The sequence below is a fragment of the Dipodomys spectabilis genome, unplaced genomic scaffold (assembly GCF_019054845.1).
Source record: "Dipodomys spectabilis isolate Male_0828 unplaced genomic scaffold, ASM1905484v1 ptg000001l, whole genome shotgun sequence".
Classification (NCBI taxonomy): Eukaryota; Metazoa; Chordata; class Mammalia; order Rodentia; family Heteromyidae; genus Dipodomys; species Dipodomys spectabilis.
Window position 1 is genome coordinate 185750 of NW_024870678.1, and position 26616 is coordinate 212365.

General features: G+C 44.4%; 1 protein-coding gene across 1 annotated transcript in view; it reads right to left on the bottom strand.

Moving 5' to 3' along the window:
* The window catches only part of LOC122121193 (prolyl endopeptidase), a 98106-nt gene extending 71977 nt beyond the window's left edge, over nucleotides 1–26129 (bottom strand). The window contains exons 1-5 of the mRNA XM_042695363.1: nucleotides 26032–26129; nucleotides 20126–20200; nucleotides 5930–6063; nucleotides 3765–3895; nucleotides 1109–1318 (exon numbers count right to left, since the gene is read on the bottom strand). Coding sequence (XP_042551297.1) covers nucleotides 1109–1318; nucleotides 3765–3895; nucleotides 5930–6063; nucleotides 20126–20200; nucleotides 26032–26076 — 595 coding nt within the window. The 5' untranslated portion in view covers nucleotides 26077–26129. The remainder of the gene's footprint in view (nucleotides 1–1108; nucleotides 1319–3764; nucleotides 3896–5929; nucleotides 6064–20125; nucleotides 20201–26031) is intronic.
* Between the last annotated feature and the right edge of the window lie 487 nt (nucleotides 26130–26616).

Genomic DNA, 26616 nt, shown 5'->3' on the forward strand with positions numbered 1-26616 from the left:
TAAAAAAAAGAAAAAAAGTGAAGGAGGGGGAAAGAAGGAAGCAAGCCATGGGTACACAACAGGATCGTTGTGCAGATGAAGACCATTGCAAAGGGTATCTATAAAAGTAACAGGAAGAAAAGAGTCAAGATAAACGCAAGCAACAACTAACCTACAACTTGTGATCAAAGGAAGAGATGTAATTATGATTACTATAGTAGGAAAGATTCATAATTACCCAACATCATCATTAGAGAAAAAAAGACAGAGGAAAAGAAAATTCTGCCAGTGGCCCATACCTGTAACCTTAGCTACTCAGGAGGCTAAGATCTGAGGATCTCAGTTCAAAGCCAGCCCAGGGAGAAAAATCTGTGAGACTCTTATTCCCAATTAACCAGCAAAAAAACAGAAGTGGCACTGTGGCTACAATGGCAGAGTTAGCTTTGAGCAATAAAAAGCTTAGAAACAGCGACTAGGCCTGGCGTGCACGCATGTGTGCACACATGCACGCACACAGACGTGCGCGTGCGCGCGCACACACACACACACAGTGTAACTTCTCCATGATATTCTTGGGAGTTTTAACACATCTGTGAAGGTCTGATTGTAAATGTCTTCCCAATTTCTGAATCTAGCCTGTTTAAAGGTGCTGGCCCTGTGGTTTTGATGGGCACAGAGGATGCAGTGAAGTTGGTACCAGTGGCAAGCTTAGGTAGCATAAGACCCTGTGCCTTCTAGTGCTCCCTCTTAGAATCTTTACTGTGCCCCTACAAGACCAAGCCTGGGCCAGCCCATTAGAGCATGAAACCATTATGGATCAAGAGTTGAGATAGCCTAGTTGTCCCAGCTAGACCCCAGGTCTGTAAAAGAGTCAAGCCAATATCAATCAACTGACTGTAGCTGGCCAGCAAAGCCTAGAACTGCCTGGCTAACCTAGAGCCTCATGAGCAAAACCTAGCAGCTAGTATTCCAAGCCACCAAGTTTTGGTATGGTCAGTTATGCAGCCAAGTGAACTGACACAACTGCCCTTAGAGGAAACTTGGCTCTAGAAAAAACATGTAACTTAGCTTCCTTTTTTTTTTTGCCATGGAAAGTGTGAAGGAGAGCTTCACTGAAGTCTTCACATACCATCGCTCTTTCCATCTTGTTGGGGGTAGGAATTGTAGAACATCCCTTTCCCATCGTGGGTCCAGGCCATGCAGGTGAACTTGACTCTTTCCAGCACATCAGGAAGCTCTTTGGCGCCATCAACTTTCATGAATTTGATTGTCACCCAGTCTGAGCCACTGGCACTCAGACCATAGGCAAAATATTCACCATCTTCACTAAACGCATAACCTACAAGGCAGAGGAGACATTGCTGGTGATCAGTGCAGAACACTACTCCTTGTCTTTTCCACAGTCTCCCATGCTCTCTAGCTGAGCTCTGTCATAATGCAGAGGCAAAATGTGGCAATGGCAGAAATACTCAGGACTTAAAGGAAGTTACCCTTATGACTCTGGTCAAGACGGCTAACCTGTCTGGGACACACTTTCTTTGTTAGTAACTGAAGCACTGGATTTGATATACCCACTAAGATGCTTCCACTTGGAAATCTTTATCATTCAAGAGGCAGCTCAGTTAGAAGCAGAGCTCACCTGGGAGTTTCGGCATATTTTATTTATACTCTAGAGGAAATGATGACTGAATGATAATACATATCATATAAGAGAAATTATAATGTAGATATTAGGTAATTTTTGAGTGGACTCCAAACGATTTGAAATATCTTTTTACAACGTCACTTTCAGAGCATTACTGGCCCTCAGGGATTAATGTCTATACTACATGATGACATCATAGGCTCAGACAAAAGCCTGAAGGACTGCACAAGTGACCCAAAGGAACATCATCTAATAAACATCATGTCAAGTCCTTTAGGACCAACACACTGAACACTGGACTGTGTATCATCACTTTGGGCTATTTCTTGACAAATATTTACATATTTTATGCTGGCTTTCATAAGTATGAAGTTATATACAGCATTTCATATCTCATCTCCTATTAGGAGAACCAGACACCAAAGATTTGCTCTTAGAAGTCTGCTAAACTACTGGGGACTACTGGGTGGGAGGGATTCTATTATTTTACATTTTACAACTAACAGGAAATGAGTTGAAAATTTCATAACCTGCGTATTAATGGCTTGTAAGTCCTGTAAGGTATCCAGGTTCATATGTGTGTAAATGTAGAATAACAGTCTGAAAGGTAATGGGGAGAAAAAGATATTCACCTTTTATTGAATAGAACGCTATAGAGTTTGGGTTATATAATTAAAGTATTTTCAGGAGAAAATTAAACAGAACATTACTTCAGTTGAAAATATATGTTAAGTAATATTCATCGTACACATGTGAAAATGGAACCAGTTAACTTGAGGGGATGGATGGGATTCAGAAGGAAAGAACAATGAAAGGGGTTAACACGGATCAAGATGCACTATACTCACAAACATGTTGAACTGAAACCCCTTTGTACAACTACTTAAAAGATAATTTTAAAATAATAAATTAAAAAAATTATATGTTAAGAAACCAAGAATCTGTATATTTATTCATCCTGTAACTTCCCCAAAATACCACTCTCGGAAAACTCGATGACTATGTGAGACCAGGACCTATGCCTAATTTACTCTGTGACTACTCATCAGGCCTTATACTGGGCAAACATTCGCTAATGAAAGTACTGGAATGCATCAGCAGGGTGAGAGGTGACCTATTACAAAGAAGTCATGTGGATGGGTTGCAAGGTAGATCTTTATGAAAGCTAAGAGAAGTTCTTAAACCTGAGGCTGAGTCAGGAAAAAACATACCTTATCAGGGGTTGTTAACATTTCACTTTCAATCTGACTTAACACAGGCATCTTATTTACATACTCAGACTAAGCTGGGAGGGACAGAGGACCACTGAGCACTCAATGATGTTTAGAAATGCCTGCAATGGGGTCTTTGCACAGATTTGATGAAAGGTGCTCTATCATTTCCGTCCTTACTATTACAGGATGTCCCTGTTCCAGTCTCTCAATTCTAGAGAGCCAGACCTATCATCAAAGAAGCACCAGAGAGGAAGGGCAACATCACTAGGAAGATCTAGGATAAATCTCCAGGTTATCCTGTTTCCTTATCCTAGAACTCTGCTGACAGCACAAACCTTGGGTAATTTTCTCTACGGCATTTGGGTAGACTATCTTGGGGACAGAGTTATATAGGAGCCTTACAGAAATTGCAGGTAAAACTTACCCACATTTTAAACCTTCTTCGGGAGATAGGGTATCAAGTTGTCTAACTTCCATACAATTGTTTGCAGAAGATCTTTTCACTTTCAATCCTAACATATTGACAATTATCTAGACTTTGAAACTCTGATCACTCTCCTCACAAAAAGAGATACAATAATATTCTCTCCTAGAGTACATTCCTAGCTGTAACATTATACAGCTTCAATTTCTTATACAAGAGAACTTAAGTTTTGCCAATCACAGGCAGGTCTTGAGGATGTTATAGGAAATAAATGATGATGACCCCAGAAGCTAATCTCCAGTTCTACTTCATGCCTTCACAGTGAGAAACACGAATGTGCCTATTCATGTGCTCTAAATATACTGTGCAAAAGTTAGCTTTCTGAATATTGTGTGTGCATCTGTTCCACCTTCTGGTCCACACACTGCCTGGTATTTCAGAGGCGAGGCAACTGCGCTAGCATCATAGCCACAACTGGGGGGCTTCAGGACTCAGTACTCACCTCGGAGTGCCACTGTGCCATCATCAGACAGGATGTTGGGGTCGAGGAACACTCTGGCCTCTCCCTCTAGGGAATCTTGCACGTATAATACTCGTTGGTTCTGCAAACCTGTGTTGTAGAAATAAAAGTACCTGGGGAGAGAGAGGGTCCTTATTTAGCTGCAACAATTTCTATTCATACAGTACATTCAAGCATATAAGCAAAAGTAAGCAAAGCACAAAACATAGTGTTACAACTACAGGGAAATGAGGGTCAAAGGTCCCACAAAGCTCTGTACCTAGAGCATGTTACTTGCATTGCTTTCTTTATGCAACTAGTGTGTATGTATACCAGGGCTTGAACTCAGGGCAAGCTCTCACTTGGCTTCTTTGCTTTTTTGACTCAGCAACTGAGTCTTGTGTCCCAAAGTGTCGTTGAACTGCATTCCTTAGATCTCAGCCTCCTGAGTAGCTAGGATTATAGGTGTGTGCCTCTGGCACGTGGCTATGAAAGTAATTTATTATGATTCTGCATATTAAATCTAAACAATGCCTCATTCACTAAAAAATAAAGCTAATATTCAAATAGAGCAGTGAGTGTTTCTTTTACAGGAAGAAATAAAGCTAATATTCAAATAGAGCAGTGAGTGTTTCTTTTACAGGAAGAAAGCAAATTTTCTAAAATGAAATTCTAGCTGCTACAGTAGGTCAGTACATCTGTTCTGCAGGGGCAAGACGTCATGTGTTTTGGGCTTTGTGGGTCTCAGCCTTTTTCTACACTACTCAACTTTGCAGTCGTGTAAAGAAAGCAGGTGTGGCAAATACAAACACAAATGGGCATGGCTGTTAATTATAGACTTGATTTACACAAACAGGTGCAGGTAAAGTTGGAAACAGATTCAACTTTGTTGCTGTCTGGTGAAATAGGCAGGGAGGGGCTAAGAAATTCCTAAACAAACTTGTGATGGTAGCTCTGAAGAGATTTTGAAAGAACAAGAGAAGATGACCGAGTGTGAAAAACAGAGGCCAAGAGGACTGAATTCATGGACTCTACTTCATGGTCCATTTTATCATTCTTGGGAGAAAAAAAATGCATATAACAAAATGTTCTCAAGTAGCATTGGAAAAAAACAAATATCCACTGGTGTTTGGGAATCATCCAGACTTACCAAATGCCACCCATAAGACAACAGGGATTTCCTGTAATCTGCATTTCTTTTTGTATGTGTATGTGTGTCCTAGGGCTTTGACACAGGACCTGGAACTGTCCCCATAGTGTTCTCCATTCAAGGCTGGCACCTTACCATTTGAGCCACATATCCACTTTTGATTTTTTAGTGGTTAACTGAAAATAGTCACTGGGCACCAGGGGCTCACACCTATAATCCTAGCTACTCAAGAGACTAAGATCTGAGAATCATGGTTCAAAGCCAGCCCATGAGACTCTTATTTCCAATTCATCACTGAAAAAGCCAGAAGTGGCACAGTCACTCAATTGGTAGAGTGCTAGCCTTGAGCTAAAGGAGCCCAGGGACAGCACACAGGCCCAGAGTTCAAGTCCCAGAACTGGAAAAAAAGAAAAAGGAGGAGGAGAAGGAGGAGAAGGAGGAGGGGGGGGAGGGAAGGAAAAAAGAAAGGAAGGAGAAAGAAAGAAAGAGAAAGAAAGAAAGGAAAATGGAAGAAAGGGAGGGAGGGAGGGAAGGGAAGAAGGAAGGAAAGAAAGGAAAGGAAGGAAAGAAAAGGAAGAAAGGAAAGAAAAGAAGGAAGGAAGGGAAGAAAATAGTCTCACAAACTTTGCTGTCTGGGTAGCTTTGAAATTCAATCCTCAGATCTCAGTCTCCTGAGAAGCTGGAATTACAGGTATAATGAGCCTATGGTGCACAGATCATCTACATTTCTTTATAGCACATACCTCTACTAAATTACATACCTCTACCTAATGGGACAGAAAATTTTCTTCTCATATTCTAGTAACTAAATCATTTTATCAGCTAGTGAGCTATTTCGTTATATACTTTGTGTTTAACTGTATTTTTTTTTGTGTTTTCTTTTTTGGTCCTGGGGCTTGAACCAAGGACGTTATACTTGCTAGGCAAGCACTTTGCCACTGAGCTACATCCCAGCTCTGTACTTTGTACTTAAAAAAGGAAAGTAAGAAGAGATTTGTCCGACAGTATGCTCACATACCGTTTGCCTTTCTTGAAGTGACAGCTGTATTTGGGATAGTCATACAGTTCAGTCATTCTCTCTTTGTATAAACCTCGGATTGGGCACTGCTCCAGAAATGGAACGGTAATCTTGTTCTGGGCCTCCACAAAAGCCTGTAGAGAACAAATGGACAAAAAGCAAGTCAACAATAAGGTTTCCCAAGTGTAATGTCATGCATTGGAATGTATCAGCAAAAGTATATTTTACCTCTATACCTCTGACTCTTAAATGGCCCTAACTCAACAAATCTTTGTAGAACAAATATTAATTCATTTAAAGCCCACACTACTTCTCTGGAGAAGGCTCTTTCAATTAGGCCAACTTTACAGGTAAGAAAAGTGAGGCCCCACATAGTTAAAAAGCTGCTCACCATCTTCTTCTTATTCTTTTTTTTTTTTCTTTTTTGGTTGTGAGGCTTGGACTCTGGGCCTGGGAACTGTTCCTCAGCTCTACAGCTCAAGGTGAGTACCCTACCACTTGAGCCACAGAACCACTTCCGGTTTTCTGGAGATGAGTCTCATGGACCTTCCTGCCTGAGCTGGCTTTGAACTGTGATCCTTAGATCTCAGGCTCCTGAGTAGTTAGGATTACAGTCATGAGCCACTGGCACTGGGCTGCTCACCATCTTAAAATGACAGAACTGGCTTCTGAATCTACCTTTCTCACAATCACACTTTACTGCCATTCAGATCAAGAGCTGTAAATAACCCACTAATAAGCTAATAATGATTATTAAAACACTATAATAATAATCCAATAATTTGCATAGTACCAAGACTCTAGGCTTCTCATGCAGTAGGTAGTAATCCCAAAAGAAGTCAGATTCTTTCCCATAGAATGCTTTCCATCAGGTGAATTATAATTAGAAAACTTTACAAGAAAGGAATGCTAACAAAAAGCCAGGAACTGGTGACTCAAGCCTGTAATCCTAGCTACTTAGAAGGCTGAGGTGTAAGGCTCACAGTTTGAAACAGGCCCATACAGGAAAATCTATGAGATTCTACTTCCAGCAAAAAGCCAGAGTGCAGCTCTGGCTCAAGTGGTGGAACACTAGCTTTGAGCAAATAAAAAGCACAAGGACAATGCTCAGGTCCTAAGTTCAAGCTCAAGGACTGCCACAAAAAAAAAAAAAAAGTCGAGAAAGGAAATGGAGAAGAGTGGTAACCAATGATGGTGTCTAAAAAGAGCAAGACAACAATGAAGGAAACCATAAGGGTCTTGGCAGCAAAGGAAGTTTTTACACCAGATCAGTTTCACCAAAGCATACCCTACTTAGAACTAAAGTTAGAAAGTTTATAAATACTATTTGAAAATCTGACCTCACAATTCTTATCTGGCTATTGGTAAGATACTACGTAAGAATAACTCTCAGGTCTAAGTTCAATAGGAGATTTCATCAGATGGTTACAAATAGGTAAACAAACATCAAGAAATAATTGAGAGCTAGTTGACAGTGGCTCAGGCTTTAACTTAGAAAGCTGAGCTCTGAGGACTGCGGTTCAAAGCTAGCCCAGGCAGAGAAGTCTATGAGACACTTATCTCCAGTTATCCTAAGAGACAGTGCCCAGGCTGAGAGCACAATCTGTCTTTCATGACACACAAAGATGCATTAAGATCAGTCTCCGGGAGGAATCACCCAGATGTCAGAGCCCATCCAAGCTCCAAATAGTTTTAAGTGGTCGATATGCTTTGCGTTTCTTACACAAAACATCAACCTCACTCCAGGGAACCATGATTTCAGGCTGTGAGAATCTGTCCCCAAACTCATTAATGTTTATAATGTACTTGAAAGGAGAAAGAATGTAAAATATGAATATAATGATTAACTACATTGTTTGCAAGAAGACCACTGCCAGAACAAGTAAACTGTGATGAATCACATTTTTTAAAATTTTCACTCAAACAGAAGATAAGATTGAGCCCCACAGAAGTGTAATTCTCAACTGTTTAATGCAAACTTTGCCTTGGCCTGCTCTCCTAAGGAGCTTGAATGAAGAATGGCTTTTATTAGAATTTATTAGGGTTAGGTGTGAGACTCAGGGGTAGAGTGTTTGCCTAGCATCATGAAGAGCTGTGTTTGATTCCCAGTATTGAAAAAAAAAAAAAAAAAAATTTAAAAAGAAAGAAAGTATGTGGATACACCTAAAGTGTTTACTTTGTGGAGTTGTACAGAAAAAGTTTGCTGACACAACTCGACCTTACTAAAAAGAATGTGAAAAAAGAAACTGGCTTTTGCTTTTAGTTACAAAATCAAGGCCCCAAGACGACAGAAGTCTGGAGGTCACAAAATGTGTTTAAGAGAATAGCCTTATTTTTTTGCGGGTTGGACATAGGGCTTGAACTCAGGGCCTGGGTTCTGTCTCTAAGTTTTTTTTGCTCAAGGCTAATACTCTACCACTTGAGCCACAGCTCCACTTCCAGCTTTTTGGTGACTAATGGGAAATAAGAGTCTCATAGACTTTCTTGCCTGGACTGGCTTCAAACTGTGATCCTCAGATCTCAGCCATGAGCCCCCAGCTGGCCTTACTCTACAGTGAGATAAAATACCTATGTCACCAGGAAGCATTTGGCACCAAAGCTACCTGTCAGGATAATGCATGGAGTCTGAAGGATCACTGAGGTTAGCACTGCTTGATACCAGCAACAATAACAATAACTGGATTGAACATGATGCAGATCTACTCAAGGGAGAAGGGAGGGAGAGGTAGCCTTGCTCTCCTATGATTTTCTCCTACTTGGCTGTGACTGGCTGGGCAAGCCATGACAAGGCAGTGGAGTATCTTCACGGCTTTAACAAGAACCTGGAGCATGTGAGCATTAATCTTGGCCTTGTGTGGAGATGATGGGTTCAAGGCAAAATCTCTCACATCACAGGGCAAATCTTCTATAATAAAAAAGGTAGTGTTTGCAGAATGACTGGCTCTCAAGTGGAGCATTATCTAGAGACCACTGATGGCCCCTCAACTGTTGGTCATCAGCCAGCCCACAAGACAGTGAGCCTGAGAATAAGTGCTAAAAACCTCTACAGTAATTTGACATGGCTGTGGGCATGTCAACTCCTCAACAGTTTGGAAATTCACAAGCAGTTGCTGCAGAGCTCTGAAGCAGTGGGAAGAAAGGCACTTATTTGAGGGGGGAGGGAGAAGGGAAAGCCCTTCAGTGGGGGGCCCTGCACTGAGAGAGAGAGCAGTTGTGCCAAGAGGGCAGAGAGTGCTAGGCAGCAGAAGCAGCAGCTTTCAGGAAAGACAAACAAGATCAGAGAGGCTGAGAGTGGAACATCTTGGGGGAGGGCATAGATGTAATGTTTCAATCTGTCATCCAAATGCAAGGAAGCCATGATTGGCCAGAGAGACAGGTGATCTGGTTTATCTTTACAAAAAGACTCATTTGCTTTAGAGAGGAGCTTTGCTTTAGTGGGAGCAGGCCAGTGAAGACAGAAGCAAGTGGTCCAGGTGACAGACAAAGAACTTTCAGGGTATGAGAGTGGATACAAAGAACTTGACAATGTACATGTGTTTACAACCATAACAGTTATTTTTTAGAAGGGCCTGGCCAATACAACATAAACCTGTAATCTGAACCCTAAGTGGGGTTTCCACATAGATTCCAGCAAGCTAAACAGTCTCTCCTCTTTCTGGGAGGATCCTCAGAGGAGAGAATCCTAACATTGCTTTGTGTTTGTAGTGGGCAGTACCTAATGCAGGTGCCCGAGGTAGGTACCAAGGGTCATGTGATATACAACAGATCTCTCAATCCACTTTCTATGGAAAGACAGATTGTGTTCAACACTTAAACACTTCTGAATCTTTTACAATCCCATAGCATAATTACAAATACGACAGAACCCAGATCACCCGAAAGCACACTGCAGTCTTTTTGTTATTGTTGTTGGTTGTGGGCTTGAACTCTGGGCCTGGGCGCTGTCCCTCAGCTCTTCAGCTCAAGGCTAGTGCTCTATCACTAGAGCCACAGCACCACTTCTGGCTTTTTCTGCTTATGTGGTGCTGAGGAATGGAACCCAGGGTCTCATGCATGTGAGGCAAGCACTCTACCACTGACCCAACTTCCCAGCCCATGCAGTCTTTTTTATATATAACTTTCATGAAACGGTTAGACTACGCAAAGTGATGTCACTAAGCAATTTAAAACGTAGCACACAGTATATCCATTTGTGTCATCTTCTGCCTAATAATGTTAATCAATTATTCACAGATGTGTGTGTATGTGTGTCTGTGTGTGTGTGTGTGTCTGTGTGTGTGTGTGTGTCTCTGTGTGTGTGTGTGTGTGTGTGTGTGTGTGTGTTGGTGGGTGTAGTTCTAGGGTTAAATTCAGGGCTAAGATTGCACTCCTCCAAGACAAATATCTAGATGTAAAATCAAGCCGTTGTTCAAATTCCTAAAAGTCTCAAGTTCTTGCATACATCTACTTCTTTATAACTTGGGCAAACCCTTTTCTCTGCTTCTACAGTAGATTTTAAGTGTTCTCACCACAAAAATCAAATGAGAAGTATGTGATGTAACATGTGAACTATCTTCATTTAACAAAACCTTAGGGTTGGGAAGGTGGCTCAGTGGTAGAGCGCTTGCCTTGAATGTATGAGGCCCTGGGTTCGATTCCTCAGCACCACATAAGCAAAAAGAAAAAAGCCGGAAGTGGCATTGTGGCTCAAGTGGTAGAGCGCTAGCCTTGAGCTGAAGAGCTGAGGGACAGCGGCCAGGCCCAGAGTTCAGGCCCCACGACCGGACCAAAAAAAAAAACCAAACCAAACCTCATATTGCACACAATAAACAAATGAAGCTTTTACTTAGCAAGTAAAAAAGGCTAGCTTTAAACCATGAGTCTCAGATCTAGCTACTCAGCCTCCTGAGTAGCTAACATTACAGGTGTGAGCCACCAGCACCCAGCTTCCTTTTCAAGTTCTTACATAAATGAATATATCTAACACCCACAGTGACTCATTAACCCAATATTTATTTTAAAACACCACGATGTGCGATGTGCTGATCAGCAAGAAAAACTGGGTAGAGACAAGCTACTGGTAAACAAAGGAAGGAACACTATCTCCCAAGTTGTCTGTAGACAGTCAAAAGGAGAGGAAGGACTTCCATAGGAGACCTGCTCTGCGTAAGTATCCATCTCCTCCCTTACCAAATACCAACCCACACTAGGGATGGTGCTATCTATATTCCACAAACTTTGAGGAGTTTCTGCTATATATACAATGAGCATTCTATATCCAGACTCAGATCCAACCAATGGTGGAGCAAATGTTGGAGTGGGGAGAGGCAATGTATCTTTCCTAAGCATGTACAGACTTTGTTCCTTGTCATCCCCCAAATAATATGGTCTATTTCCATTGCATGTATTATGTACTGTAAGCAATTTAGAGATGATTTAAAGGACACATATCCATGGGTTCTATACAATACTCTACCATTTGAACATCTGAGGATTTGGGAGCCCCTGGGTGGCCTTGGCATCAATCTCTGCAGACATTCAGTGACAACTGGGTCAAATACATACATTGGGGACCTGATTAAATTAGAAGCTCTCAGGGATTTCTGCAGAACGTGGCTGGTATGCCAGCAAAGGCTGGCAGGAAACCACAGTCCTGGCCAAAAATGAAAGGCTGAGTGAGTTCAGGAAGTTGAAGGGGAATGGTACGCTTGGGTCCTCTCACATGTTCAGAATTCAGAAGTGACTCTCCAAGAGCAAGGACTTCCCATAAGAAAGAATCCAAGAGACTGGTGGAGCTCCCCACTGGGGCTTGAGGGACAGGGGACCAGAAGGGCAGTAGAGTCACAGGAGACTGATGCACGCACGCACGCACGCACGCACACACACACACACACACACACACACACACACACACACACACCCACACACACACACACACACACACACACACCACTAATCAAAGATGCAGATGCTTTCCAGGAAACATAGAAAGTGAGACTCTTGAGGATTGGGACTATGAACTTTCCAAGGAATAAGAGGCATCAAGGTTTAAAAGGTGCCTTTTATTTTCTACTACTCATGGAACACAAACAAAAATGAGCAACACACCAGACAACAAAGCATCCCTGAGCCTCTAGAAGAAAAGTTTTGTCAGGGCAGTGGGCATCAGTGCCACAAACCTGAACTAAGTGATGTGCCTTTCTCTTCCTGACTCTCAAATACATCTCATCTGCCAGATGCAGTAAGTGACTCAGGGACAGCCTAAAGACCTGTGGGCTGGTTTTGCAACATTACAAACCCATTGTGGCCCATGTCTTCTCTCAGATAAGGCAGTCTCTTGGACTGTACGACAGGTTGGGCCTTCTAAATGCCCATCTTCTCTAACTATCCCTGAATGGCACAGGCCCTCACTATGACTAGTTATTGTCAATCAAGGTGAAGGAAAAAGTAGCTCTCCTTTTGACCTTAAGAGTCAAGCTTTATCTTCAATATGAGCCATTGCTAGGGAGCCCACTCAAAGCTAAGATGTTAACCCCATTCTGCTCAGTTCTGTGGCTCTACTGAACAAAAATCCAGTTTAAAAAAAACAACAAAAAACAAGGGGCTGGGAAGGTGGCTCAGTGGTAGAGCGCTTGCCTTGCATGCCTGAGGCCCTGGGTTCAATTCCTCAGCACCACATAAACCAAAAGAAAAAAGCCGGAAGTGGTACTGTGGCTCAAGTGGTAGAGCGCTAGCCTGAGCTGAAGAGCTGAGGGACAGCACCCAAGCCCAGAGTTCAGGCCCCACGACTGGACCCAAAAAAAATAAAACAAAAACACCCAAATCTATGGCTGGGCTCTGGTGGTTCACATTTAGAATCCTAGCTAGTCAGGAGGCTGACACCTGAAGATCACAGTTCAAAGTCAACCTGGCAAGGAACGTCCATGAGAATCTTATCTCCAATTAGCCAGCAAAAAGCTGGAAGTGGAGCTGTGACTGAAGTGGCAGAGTACTAGCCTTGAGTGAAAAAGCTAAGGGACAATACCCAGTCTCTGAGTTCAATCCCCAGTACTGGTACACGCACACACGTACACACACACACATACACACACACACACACACATATACACATACACACAGACAAAGACACACACCACACACCCCAGATACAAATCTAACTAAATAACCAGTCATAAGGAGGTTAACCACAGCACATACCCTTTCCTAAACAATTCTTTTCTATCAATAAGTCACTCCAAAGTACAGTAATGATATTTGGAAAACAAAAACAATAAAATGGCATGTTAAAGTTCATGGGACATGGGCTGGGAAGATGGCTCAGTGGTAGAGTGCTTGCCTTGCATGCCTGAGGCCCTGGGTTCGATTCCTCAGCACCACATAAGCAAAAAGAAAAAAGCCGGAAGTGGCGCTGTGGCTCAAGTGGTAGAGCGCTAGCCTTGAGCTGAAGAGCTGAGGGACAGCGCCCAGGCTCAGAGTTCAGGCCCCATGACCGGACCCAAAAAAAAAAAAGTTCATGGGACGTGGCCCAAAAGAAATGTTTCTGTTTGGAACCTTGGAGAAGGCCCACAGGTGAAGTCTCAGATCCAGGGTATAGCAGTTCTAAGTTAGCCAGGGCAGAAAAGTCCATGAGACTTCACACACACACACACACACACACACAAACACACACACACATACACACACACACACACACCCTCAAAGAGTCAAGCTACAAACTCTGGTACTGCCAAAAAGGGGGTGGGTGGGGGAGACACCATATCCAAGGCCAATATCTCTCACAGAAAAACTGTTGATCATTAAGGTTGGGGCTGAGGAACTGCCTGCTGGGAAAATGTTAGTGCTACCTAGTTTCCTAAGCATTCATTAGTGGTTTAGGGCTGGATCTTTTGCATTGGAGTTTCCTTGATAGTAAGCACACAGGTCAGCAATCTCCACTCAGGATGCGGCTTAGCCTTAGCCTCCTTCTGTGCTGCTATCTGACAGCTCAAAGATGAGATGACTTGGCCGTGTACCATCTCTGGTGCTCCCAAGCTAACATGCAAAGCCCATGCCAGCATTCACCCCTTAGGACAGTGTACCTGCCCTGGTTAACCTAACACTTAGCACAGGAGGCACAAGAGAAACTGAGGACAGAAGTCAGAGGGGAGGGGAGGAGAAAGGGGAAGAAAAAAAGGTAGGAGGAAAAGCAAGGCAGGGCAGACAAGAGGAGGAATGGAGGTAGAATATAACACAGAAGCCTGGGGGCTTTGAGGTAGCCATCCTCCACCCTCCTACCCTCCAAACCTCATACCTTCTAAACAGGACAGAAATTCCAGAAACTGCAACTACAGGAACCAAACAGGTTCCCTGGGCTTCTACCAAATCCTTTTTCTGCTTGGCACAGAGCACCTAAGGGCAAGCACAAGTCCAGAGCTTGGCCAATCAAGGCTCTCTGGGCACATGGGGACTTGAATGAGGGCTGGATGACTGAAAACCATGGATCCCATTGGCATGGTGGGTGAAGTGGGGTTTATGCACTAGAGCCTGGGCATTACCTGCTTCCTGCCGGTGGCAAGGGTGGACCTTGCCTTTCCCTCCTACCCCCGGAAGCTGCCTTCATATCCCTCTCACAAACTTAGCCCAAAAGGGTTTCTGCTTGCTTCTATCACAACCTTGTTGGAGAGCAGGCAGAATAGTACTTAGCAAGGAGGAGTGGCTTGCTACTTTAACTTCCTCATACCTTTAATTATCCCATGCAGAGATCAAAAGGAATTTATAATCTAAATACATAGCTTGAGCGAGAATTTATAAGTATGTTCACAAACTGTAATAAGGAGGTAATGAGACACTTGAGATATATGAAGTCTTGGAGATGGCAATAATACATGGTAAGATGTCTCCTTAAAACATTTCCTGTCTCCACTCAGGAAGAGTGACTAACAGCAGTATTTCTCCATCCAAGTCCTTAACCTGAAGCATGAAGGAATGGGGAGAAGGGTGGTTTACAGGCCTGCTTTGCTAGAGAAGGCTCACAATGTATTAACTAAAAAAGGATGCCATTGGCTGAGCACTGGTGGCTCATGCCTGTAATCCCAGATACTGAGGAGACTAAGATCTGAGGACTGTGGTTCGAAGCCCAGCCCAGGTAGGATGTTCATCTCTAATTAATTACCAAAAACAAAACAAAGTGGAGCTGTGACTCAGGTAGCAGAGTACTAGCCTTGGGCAAAAAAGCTCAGGGATAGCGCGGCAACCCTAAGTGGAAGGAAGGAAGGAAGGAAGGAAGGAAGGAAGGAAGGAAGGAAGGAAGGAAGGAAGGAAGGAAGGAAGGAAGGCAGGCAGGCAGGCAGGAAAGAAGGAAGGAAGGAAGGAAGGAAGAAGGGAGAGAGGGAGGGAGGAGGGAGAGAGGGAGGGAGGGAAGGAGGGAGGGAGGGAGGGAGGGAGGGAAGAAAGAAAGAAAGGAAGGGAGGAGGGAGGGAGGGAAGGAAGTCATTAAGTAATCTTTGACACTATGACCCAGTTTAATCGTCAAGCTCTGAAACATTGAAACTACATTTACAACTCAGAGCTCCACTAAAAGGACAAGGCTGAGAATGTCCTTCCTTCCTTCCTTCCTTTCTTTCCTTTCTTTCTCTACAATTCAAAAGGAAACTTGGCCAAGTTTTATGGATGAAATAGAATCTTAAAGTTCAATGCTCTAGCCAGGTACTAGTGGCTCAGGCCTGTGTTGGGGCCTTGGCCCTAGTACCCTAGTACTGGCACCAAAATATTAAAAAAAAAAGTTCAACATTCTAAGTAACTAGGGGTATAGAGACAGAACATCTGTGTCCCAATACAGTTACAGAAAGTGTGCAAATGGCACCATCTTCACTTACTTGCTGTATAAGCAAAACGAACTTATGTAACATGTTTTCCTTGAGTGTCATACACTTTGCAGCTACATGAATGAACTTTTTTTTTTTTTTTCTGAACTGGGGTATGAAGTTTAGGCAGAGCTCTACCACTTGAGCCACACCCCCAGTCCTTTTTGCTTTTACTTATTTTTAATATAGGGTCTCACTTTTGGCTAGAGTTGGTCTTATACCATTCATCTACCACTAGCTCTCAAACAGCAGGAATTACAGGTATGGACCTTCCAGACCTGGCTTGTTAGTTGGAATGATATCTTGATAACTCTTGATCTGAGTTGGCCAAAAAAAAAAAAAAAAAAAAAAAATGGAATCCTTCTAATCTCTCCTCCTGATTAGCTAGATTACATGCATGAGCTATTATATTCAAATTTTACTCTTCTCAGATAGAGAATATGAAACAAAGAACATGTAACTTCTTATGGTTACAGAAAAAGAAAAGACCAAGGGTTGCAAATTGTATCTTCTCACTTCTGGTCTCATCTGCAAATAACCCATTAATCCACATCAGAAACTCATAGGGTGATTCACAAAGACAATATTTCCAGTTTGTCTCGACATCTTCAAAGTATGCAGAAAGGTCAGAACAACCTTTTACAGCTTTGATTTCCAATGTGCTTCAGCTCCAACAGTAAGCTCTCATGGCTATGTGCTGGCTAACTAGCCCTCCACATCGTTGATATTCCTGGGAGCAGGCTTCCAGTTCACTACTCTCTTCTAGCCTGACAGCACAGTGGCCTGGCAGGGAGAGGCAGTCACACATAGCTGCTCACCTAGCTCTCCACTACCTCCTCCACAGAGGGCTCTGGACCGATGCTAGAGATGGCACTGGCTCCAGGAGATGCAGGCCAGATTCAAACCAAAAACTGAGCAGAACCTGTCACATGCTGAGTTTTACTCCTTTTAGAATTAACCTTCAAGAACAAAGAGCAAAGACGCAAGCAAATAGAAAACTGATTTCTTCAGCATAGACAAGGACAGCAACCTGGAAAAGCAGGAGCTTATCTTCCTTAAGTTTTGAGCTCCACTAACCTCTCTGATGTGCCAAAATATCGACATAGAGCTAGGCGCTGGTGGCTCACTCCTGTAATCCTAGCTACTCAAAAGGCTGAGATCTGAAGACCATGGTTCAAAGCCAGCCCAAGCAGGAAAGCCCGAGACTCTTATCTCCAAACCACCATAAAACCAGAAGTGGAGCTGCAGCTCAAGTGGGAGAGTGCTATCCTTAAGCATAAAAAGCTCAAGGACAATGCCTAGGCCCTGAGTTCAAGCCCCAGGACCAGCAGATACAGATACAGGCACAGGCACGCGCGCACGCGTGTGCGCACGCGCACACACACACACACACACACACACACACACACACACACACACACACACAAATATATACGATTTTACATCCTTTAAGATATCAACCTTTCTTACCAAGGAAAGAAACATTGTTGAACAGGGGAAGAAGAAATGACATTACCAGGTTGCTCACTCACTTGGCAAGATTCAAGGACATCCGTGTTCTCATAGCCACTCACCAACACGTGGAATGAGGCTACCTTGTCACCCAGGAAGTGGGAAGATGGAAAAAGAGACACACAATGCCTAAGAAAGATCTATGGTGTAGCTTCCTTTGATCCTCTCTGATAAAATGATAAAACTATCTTTCTTGTTTTAGAAGGAAGGACTCTACATGTATTTGGTTTTTTTTTCTGATGTTGGTTAGGAGTTCCCTCAGAATTAAATAAGGAAATATTTTCATTTTGCTAAGGGCAGCTCTCAAGGGAAAAAAAATATAAAGTCAGGAGCTCTATGCAGTTCATAATCTACATCCAAACCCCAGAGTTTCAGTGAGATATACTTCAAGATAAGAATCCCCAGAGTTTCAGTGAGATATACTTCAAGATAAGAATCCCCAGAGGTGTAAATGCTTCCTTTCCCTATGTATAGCAACTTCAGCATCTTAGTAACAACTCCTGGAATACTTGGTGAGGAGGTTGAAGGCATTGTGAGGTCAGGTAAGACAGGAAGATGGAAGCTACAAGGACACTACTTCTATCTGAACCTTGGAGTTGCAAAATGAGATGTTAAGAGTTTATCACTAACAGAAGGGAAGCTAAGGCTGCAATGTGGCTTAACTGACAGCTCATGGGTAAGGAGGTCAGTGAGTAAACACTGATTTCCTACTCCAGTGATCTGAGACGCTGCCGGGATGCTGAATGCCATGGAGACAAACTCAACAGCCTGACAGTCATTGCAGGGCAGAGGCAGAATTCCAAGAGTCCCTTCTGGAGGATGCTCACGCCTCCCTAGCTTCCCATGGACATGATACATGGATTTCTGGAAGTCACTGGACTTGTTAAGTAGACTACCACTGATATCAAAAAAGAATAGCTTACAGAAGCACCTTGACTTATGTTGGTACTTATATCCTGAGAAACCCATCCTAAGTTTAAAGAGCATTAATTGAAGACTACTTTTAATACACCTAACCTACATCTGAGCTGAGCAGAACCACACACTGTAGAATTCTGATGATGTGGCTGAGTAGGAGCTGTGGTTAGCTGTCATTAACAGCATTGCAGGAGTGTCCCACACCATACATGGCTAGCTCAGGGAAAAGGATAACATGCACCATTCAAAATTCCAACTATGCACTTGCTTTAACACTAAAAGTGTCATAAAAAAAAAACACAACACACACACCACAACCAAAACCAAAAAAACCTAAGCCATCCTGAGTCAGTTTGTCTTTACAATGATAGCACGTGTTACTGGGACTATGAAGGGAAGAAGGTTGCAATTTCACAAAGGAGTATCAAACAGTGGCTTATATGAGAGACAGATGGTCCCTAATAATATAAAATCTGAACAAGGCACACCACAGAAGCCAGGAGACCCAGTAAAAGGGAAAAAACAGTTGGAAAGAGCCAAAGGCAAAGTGTAAAGTATGGGAGTTGCTGGTTATCCAGAAGAAGTAAGTACACTTACCAAAGGGAAATTCAGGAAGATAGTGTAAAAAACATAATCACATGCACATTAATGTGAATGGAGGCAGCACAGAAGCTTGTGTTAGGGTACAGTCACACTCTAGTTCTATACTTTTACTTCTTCAAGTTCTAAAGGACAAGCTGAAAATGCTTGTGGGGCCTGGGGTGCTATCCTTTAGATTTTTCCCTCAAGGCTAGAGCTCTACCACTTGAGCTACAACTCCACTTCCAACTTATGGTGGATGATTGGAGACAAGGATCTCATGGACTTTCCTGCTCTGGCTGGCTTTGAACTGTGATCCTCAGATCTCAGCCTCCTGAGTTGCTAGGATTAACAGGTGTGAGTAATAACAGGTACTCAGCTAGGAAGTTATTTTCTTCCCTGGTGCTTCCTGTCCACAAGTTTCACAGCTGTTTGTGAATCTTACTCCTAGGTTCCACCTCTCTGTCAGCACAGCCCAATACAGGATCATCAGGGTCACCTGTGGCTTAGAGGGGTCAAGCAAACAACAGCTAAACCTGCTCTCTGATGCTCCTCCCCTCATCAGCAGAGCCAGAATCCTCAATACTCCCAAAGACACTCATCTAATCTTTGCTTGGAATTTCTACTCATCCACCTCTGATTCAGTATGTCTTAGAATAAAAATTAAACCTAAGAGGAGACCTCTTACTGAGGGTAGTTAGTTGTAACAAACAAACAACAAAACTCATGCAGTAGACAGATTAGAGACTGTAGTCACAAAGAACAAGTGGATGTAAAAAGGCAATCAGGCCAGTCTGGACCTGGCATTGAGGGAAAAAGGCACATACCATGGGATTTACTATAATAGGAGTGACCTGATTTGTCTTTACTGTCACCTTGGCCACCAACCACCATGCTCCAACTAAGTTCTTCCCCCAACTCGTCTCCTTGATAAGAAGGTGAGATCCCAATTCCATGAGCCAGGAGCATCTCAGGAAGGGAGGCTTTCTGGCAACTCTGAGTGGCTCTAGAAATCTGAATCCAGCTTTCTAGGGAAGAGCAGGATGTAGTAACATAGTGGAGAAGGCCCACAAGATACAAAGGAGCTGGGTCACTACTAGCCTGGAAAACTAGCAACCCACAGAGCATTTGACCAGTTTTCCTTTTCAAATGAGAAATATATCCTCAGATTTTAAAGATGCTCAGATTTCTGGAATGGTGTCCATATTGGAAATGGTACATGTGTTCTTATATATAGGATGGTTGGAGTTGGTACCATCCCATTGCAGAAAACATAGGACAATACCGGGAAGGAAAAACTACAGTTAGTGACATCTAGAGTTTGGTGCTGGGTACTAAGGTCATTTTAATTATGTGCCAAAATTACCTTTGTCTGTTCGCTGTCTGGGTCTTCAAGCCAAGCATAGGGGTCACAAATCTTATGTCCATGATAATCTTGTACCTGCAAAAGACAAAAATCACATGTTGAGTAATTAGAGACTACACTCAAATTAAAACTTCTGTTTTCTGAATGTAGTGAAGAGGAAAGGGACCTCATGAGGATAGGGACCTCATTACTAACTGGCTCACTGGCAATATTGCCCAAATTACTACATGAACCAAATGTGGCAGGTTCTCAAAAGGTATCAAGCCACTCCTTATGAAAGATTGTTTTAGCAACAGAGCAAAGAAATATGAAAGGTCTGAATGGGAAATGGCTCAGTCTGTACAACACAAAACAAAGGCCCACCCGCTGTGCTAGAGAAACTTGAAAATGTGCTATCAGGGGCAAAACACAAAAGGAGACAATGTCATCAGCACAAGAGGACAGTCTGGAGGGCAGCTACCAATATGTGTGCGTGTTCATGTGCTTGCTGCCCATGATGACAAAGTCTCCAGACAAAGTTTGCTTTTGTTGGTGGTGGTTTTGTTTTGGGTTTTTGTGTGTGTGCCAGTACTGGGGTTTGAACTCAGGGCCAGAAGGCTCTCTCGCCCTTAAGCTTTTTCACTCAAGGCTGGTACTCTACCACTTGGGCCACACCCCTAGTTCCAATTGAAGAGTCTCACCAACTTTTCTGCCCATGCTGGCTTTGAACTGCAATCCTCAGATCTCAACTTCCTGAATAGCTAGCTAGATTATAGGCATATACCACCAGCACCTGGCTTCATTTTGCTTTTAAGTCTAAACTGCCCAAACCAAGTTATTACTATATGGTAAATCATGATTCTGCCTCCCAGGAAGGAACTCATTCCTAAACAAAAGCCCTTCTTCTCTTTGTACTATTTGAAATGCCTTTCTCCACTGTTTATGAGAATAAAGTACAAAAACCTCACCTGTTAGGACTACTCTAGCAGAAGAAGTAAAATGGTGTTGTGTCAGCAGAGCCTGGCTGAGGAAAACTCTCTGAAACACCCACTGGGGAAACTTCTGACAGTACAAATCCCCAGGGACCAGTGGAGGGACTAAGAAGGAACAAATGGACCAGTTTATCATCATGCTCCAGAAAAAGTCATTAGAAAGACTTCAACCTCATGGAGTCGAGATCACTCCAATCAACGGAGACTATGTCTCTCCAATCAAGTCTCAATGACCCTAACATTCTGGCTTAGGCTTATACCAAGCTACAGGGACAAATGACTTTTTAATCTATCTCCTACTTTTATTCTGTGTGTATGAATGTGTATGCATTCTAGCACCCCTTTACTGGGGCTAGAATGCAAGGCCTTGTTCTATGGCTAATCCACCTCTCTCCAAAAGCTGGCACTCTCCATTCGAGCCACAGCTCTACTTGCAGCTTTTTGCTGGTTAACTGGAGATGTCTCTCGGATTATGTGCCCTGGCTAGCTTAGAACCAAGATCATTAGATCTCAGCCTTTTGAGTAATTAGGATTATAGGCGCAAGCCATCCCTATCTGGATTTAGCTTTATTCTAAAGTAGCAGAAATTAAAGAGCTACTCCCTGAGGAAAGCAAACTCTCCTGGAAAAGCAGTATCTGAATGTTGTTCCTGGAGCTACACAAAGTTCCAGCGTGATCCCTGCCAGGTGAGATCATCTCTCTGGCCTACAACACCTGGCTTTCTGCAGGTGTCCTCTGACGCCATATGAGAAAACTCACAAAAAATATAGAGCTCTGGGAGATGCAAACCTCTGAATCTATTCTCAAATGATTGACCAACAGGAGCAAGGGCCATACAATCAGACTAACCTCTCTGGCTGTGATTTAAAAAAAAAAAATCACTAATTTTCAATCTTGTCTCTTGTCAGTTTCAGTTGATTATCGCCACTGAATGAAAACTTTTTAATCTTTCCTTCTCATCTGCAAGTCTTTTATACTTTACACACCTGGAAATGGCTAGCAAATAGCCTAAAATAACAACATTCATCTTGTCAATATAGAAATCAGAATAATTTAACTCTGTAAAGGATCTTCCAATCTACCATTTTGGGAATGCTGGCAGCCCAGGATCATCTACACTCAAAGCCAGATTCGGGATTAAAACAATCAGCTAAACTGGACGCCAGAGGATCATGCCTGTAATCCTAGCTACTCAGGAAGCTGAGATCTGAGGATTGCAGTTCAAAGCTAGCCTGGGCAGGAAAGTCCGTGAGACTCTTATCTCCAATAAACTACACAGAAAGAGACGGAAAGAGGCTATTGTGGTAGAGCACTAGCCTTGAGCACAAGGAGGCTCAGGGACAGCACCCAGGCCCTGAGTTCAAGCCTCACGATTGGAAAACAATACAAACAAACAAAAACAACCAGTCAACCGCACACAGATCAGGCACTTTTTTCAGGCATACTAGAAATCTAATTTTCTTTTTACTAGAATTCACAATAAAGCTAAGTGACGGTGCTGGCAAAGTGATGAGTATTTACTAATATCCACCACCTGGTAAGAAGGTTGTTGATGCTGTTTTACAGATTACAAAACCCAGTTCTGAGATGTTAAGAAAGGCAAAGGTCAATGGATTTACTATTTACACAGAGCTAACTGTGAGTTAAATATTATGCCATAAATTTCATTCACATTAACTCATCTGATTCTCGCTACGAAGTTATTAACTCATTTTTCCAGATGAGGAAACCAAAGCTGGAGATAGCTAAAAGCAATTGTCTAGGGTCTGAGGGTTAGTAAGTGCTGGGATTTCACCCACCTGTGGCTTATCCCAAGGCCTATGGATCCAATTTTGTGCTAAGTCACTCAGCTAATGAACCTGGCCAAGTGTTCATGCCATGGTAGGTATATGGCTGGATTCTGACTCAGAACCCAATGCAGCAAACACCAAGCTTGCTCCTGAATTATTTTTTCTACTAAGGAAATACCTCTGTCATTTGAAGTTGTACACAGTCATCTAAAGCAGACGCACATCAGTTACTAAAAAGATGTTTAACTAAAACAGGGAAGAAGCTCCCTAGAGCACTAGGCAGCCAATCTCAGAAGCCACAGCCCATGCTGCCCTCATCAATTTTGGTATTTCCAGGTGCATATGCTATTGATGGAGTAGTCTTATAGCCATGACACTGGAATCCAAATTACACAGTACCTAATTCCTCCACTTGACCTAATTCCTCCATCTGAAGAATTAAGTTTGCAAACCATTCCTCACATCCCCCCAAGAGGCTTTAAAAGCAAGCCTGTACTACTTTATCCTGTTCCACAGTTTGCTTCTACCCTAGTACCCACTGCCTTAGCATGAAGTCAGATGCACACAGCAGGTGGGGACATCAAACCTGGCTCCCCACTCCTCAGCCCTATCCAAGCTTATCCATCCACAGATGGTGTGATCGCTAAGTCCTTCCCGCCATCCTACAAACACACACAATTTCTATTTGTCTAGCCCTGCAACACTATGGCTATACTTTCAGGGTCATGAATATCTTTTCTCCCTTATCCAGTTAGACATCTCCCCATGATGAAAGTTAGCTGCAACCTTTCCTGTATCCTCCTCTTACCCAACACTCTTTGCCAGGTTGTGAGCCCCCTGTAGCAGGCCTGAACAACACTGATGGAGAATGGTAAATGATAGAGCACAGGAAGAACCATAGTTTCCAAATTTCTAGTCAAGAAAGCAGAAATCCACCAAACGGGTATCATGCTCCAACTGCACACTCTGTAGGAGATTGCTGAGCATGTGGATGAAAGATGCTCAAGGGAGAGTCTGAGCTACAACCATCTCCAGCATATGCTGTTGAGAAACCCATCCTCCAAATCAAAGGCTACAATTTAAGCAAATGGATAAGTGATGCCCAGGGCTTAGTAAGTACACTGTGGGAGCCAGAGAGGAGGATCTAGACCAAACTAGAGCTACACTCCCTCAACAACCAGGCTTAAGGTTATCACAAGTAGTTCCTAGACAAGAACGAAGGGGGATGGAGGAGGAGGGGGGCACAATATGTACCATATATGGTTGCTTGTAATATTTTAGATGTCTTTATAAAACACCTACTTAACCCATGAGGAACACACAAATAAACTACAAGATTTAGGTATCCAGAGTGGAGAAAAACTAAGAAATAACCCCCGAACACACACACACACACACACACACACACACACACACACACAGTCTGAAACTGTTCTTATATTTTTATTTATTAAAAAATAGATGGTCTTGGTGGCACCATCCTAGCTACTCAGGAGACTTCAAGGTTCAAGGCTAGCTTGGGCAGAAAAGTCCATGAGACTCCATCTCCAAAATAACTAGCAAAAAGATGGTCTAGAGGTGTGGCTCAGATTGCCTATCCAGCAATCTTTGAAGCTAAGCAAGTCTTAAGTCCTGAGTTCAAACCGGGTTATAAATATAAACCTAAAAACAATTAAAAAAAACAAAACTCCAAGATCCTCGAGATCTTGGAGAAGCAGAGCCAAGACCGTTTCAGGTTTTCCCATCTGGCACACACAGCAAGGCTGCCATAAAAATGAATGACAAGTCTTCCTATAGAAACAAATCAGCCCTATGGTGAGTACTAATAGACCATCTATGAGAAAAAGGGCCAATAACAGCTAAAAGATCTCCCCAAAGTCACTAGCTCTGAGTAACCAAACCAGAACTAGTATTCAAGGTCTCACTGAACAGCAAGGTCACGCTAGTCTCCCACACAAAGGGAGCGACCCTTCCACCTTAGCAAGAGAGCTTCCTAGGCTATTTGGGGGGTTGAATTTAATAAGGAAGCAACTGAATAATCTGACAAACATGGTTACCAGACGGTCAATGGGCCAAAGAAACCATGAATGCATTACAGGCACTAGGAAATCTTCACTTAAAACACCTCTAACCTTTTACCCCCAGGTGAGAAGCATCTCAAGAGTGTGCAGGGGTACTGGCCCTAAATTGGGTCAAAGGAAACAGGAAACATACTGCAACTACATTATGCAAAAATACTTGTACTGTGATTCCATTTTAAGTGATCTGGTTAATTTTGGCTACTAGTACAGGAATCATGACCATAACATTTGGATTCGATCCAGCTCTTAAAATGCCAACCACAGAGAGAGGGGGAGGGAGGAGAGAGAGACTGAGTGTATTTGCTCAGAACTTCACTGACTGGGTCTGAGTAGCTATCCTGAGTTCCTCCAACAGCTTAGGTGGTTAACTCCTGCTAGGCAAAACCTACTCCGCACAAGGCCACGCATCCAGTCCCTCTCCCGGCCTCTCTCAGCCCGCCAAGCCCCCTCAAGGTGGACACGGCGAACCCCTTCCCCACGACTTAGTCTCGAACTCCGCCACCCCCCCCCCCGGGTCCCCCTCTCCCCTCCCCGCCCCCAGCAGCCACGGCCCAGCAGCAGCAGCAGCAGCGCGGCCCACCGCAGGGCCGGCTTCACCCAGAATGAATGAACTCTCTCCTGCACTTCCAGATGCCGAAGTTTCCAAAGTTTCCCCTCTGCGTGTGGAATCGCACTCGATTTCCCACGTACACCCCACCCGCGTGCACTTTCTCCTCCCACCATATTTAAGGGAAGAGGCTTCACCCGTTTAAAATAAAAAGCAGCCGAGCCACCGGGGGTCTCCCAGCCCGCCACGGCGCCCCCGGACCCCACGGATCGGAGGAAGGACCCCGCAACTCCGACTGCGCCCGCACGCGGACCGTGACCTCCAAGCCGGGTCCCCCCCCACCCCCGCCTCCTCGCCCCCCCCCCCGGCCCGTTCCTGGCGAACAAAGGCCGAGCTGGGACCCGGAGGACGACGAGGAGGAAGAGGGGGGAGGCCGCCGGGGGCGAGGGGCGAGGGGCTGCGGGGGCCCGGGCTGCAGGGCAGCGGGGAGGCGGGTGGGCGCGGCAGGGGTACTCACGGCGCTCTCGTCGCGGTACACGTCGGGGTACTGGAAGGACAGCATGGCCGGGGACGGGTCGGGGCTGTGATGAGGAGGGGAGGGGGGGAAGCGAGGGCTCCGGGGGCGGAGAGGGGCTGGCGGGCCCAGGGCGCGGGCGGGCGGGCGGGCGGACTCGCGGCACGGCGGTGCGCGGCGCGGCGCGAGGATGTGCGCCAAGCAGGAAGAAGCTGCGGACCAGGCCGGGAGCCCCTCCCCGGCGGGCGGGCCCAAGCGGCGGCAAGAGGGAGAGGAGGCGCCGCGCGGGCGCCGGATCGGGCGCACAGCTCCCTCTGCAGGAGCGCCGCCCGCCCGGGGGCCCGGCGGCACCGCGCACCCGCGCGCCCGCGCCCCGGCCCGGCCCGGCCCGCGCCGCGCGCGCCCCTGCCCGCGCCTGGCAGGGGAACCCCCCACCCTCACCCCTCCCCGACCCCCGAGGGAGACTCGGCCTCTCCCCCCCCTCGCCTCGGCCTCCTATCGCCCGCCACTTCTGGATTAGGAGCAAGTCATGGATCCAGATGACCAGGCATGAAACCTATCTCCCTGTCTCTCTCCACCCCAGCACCC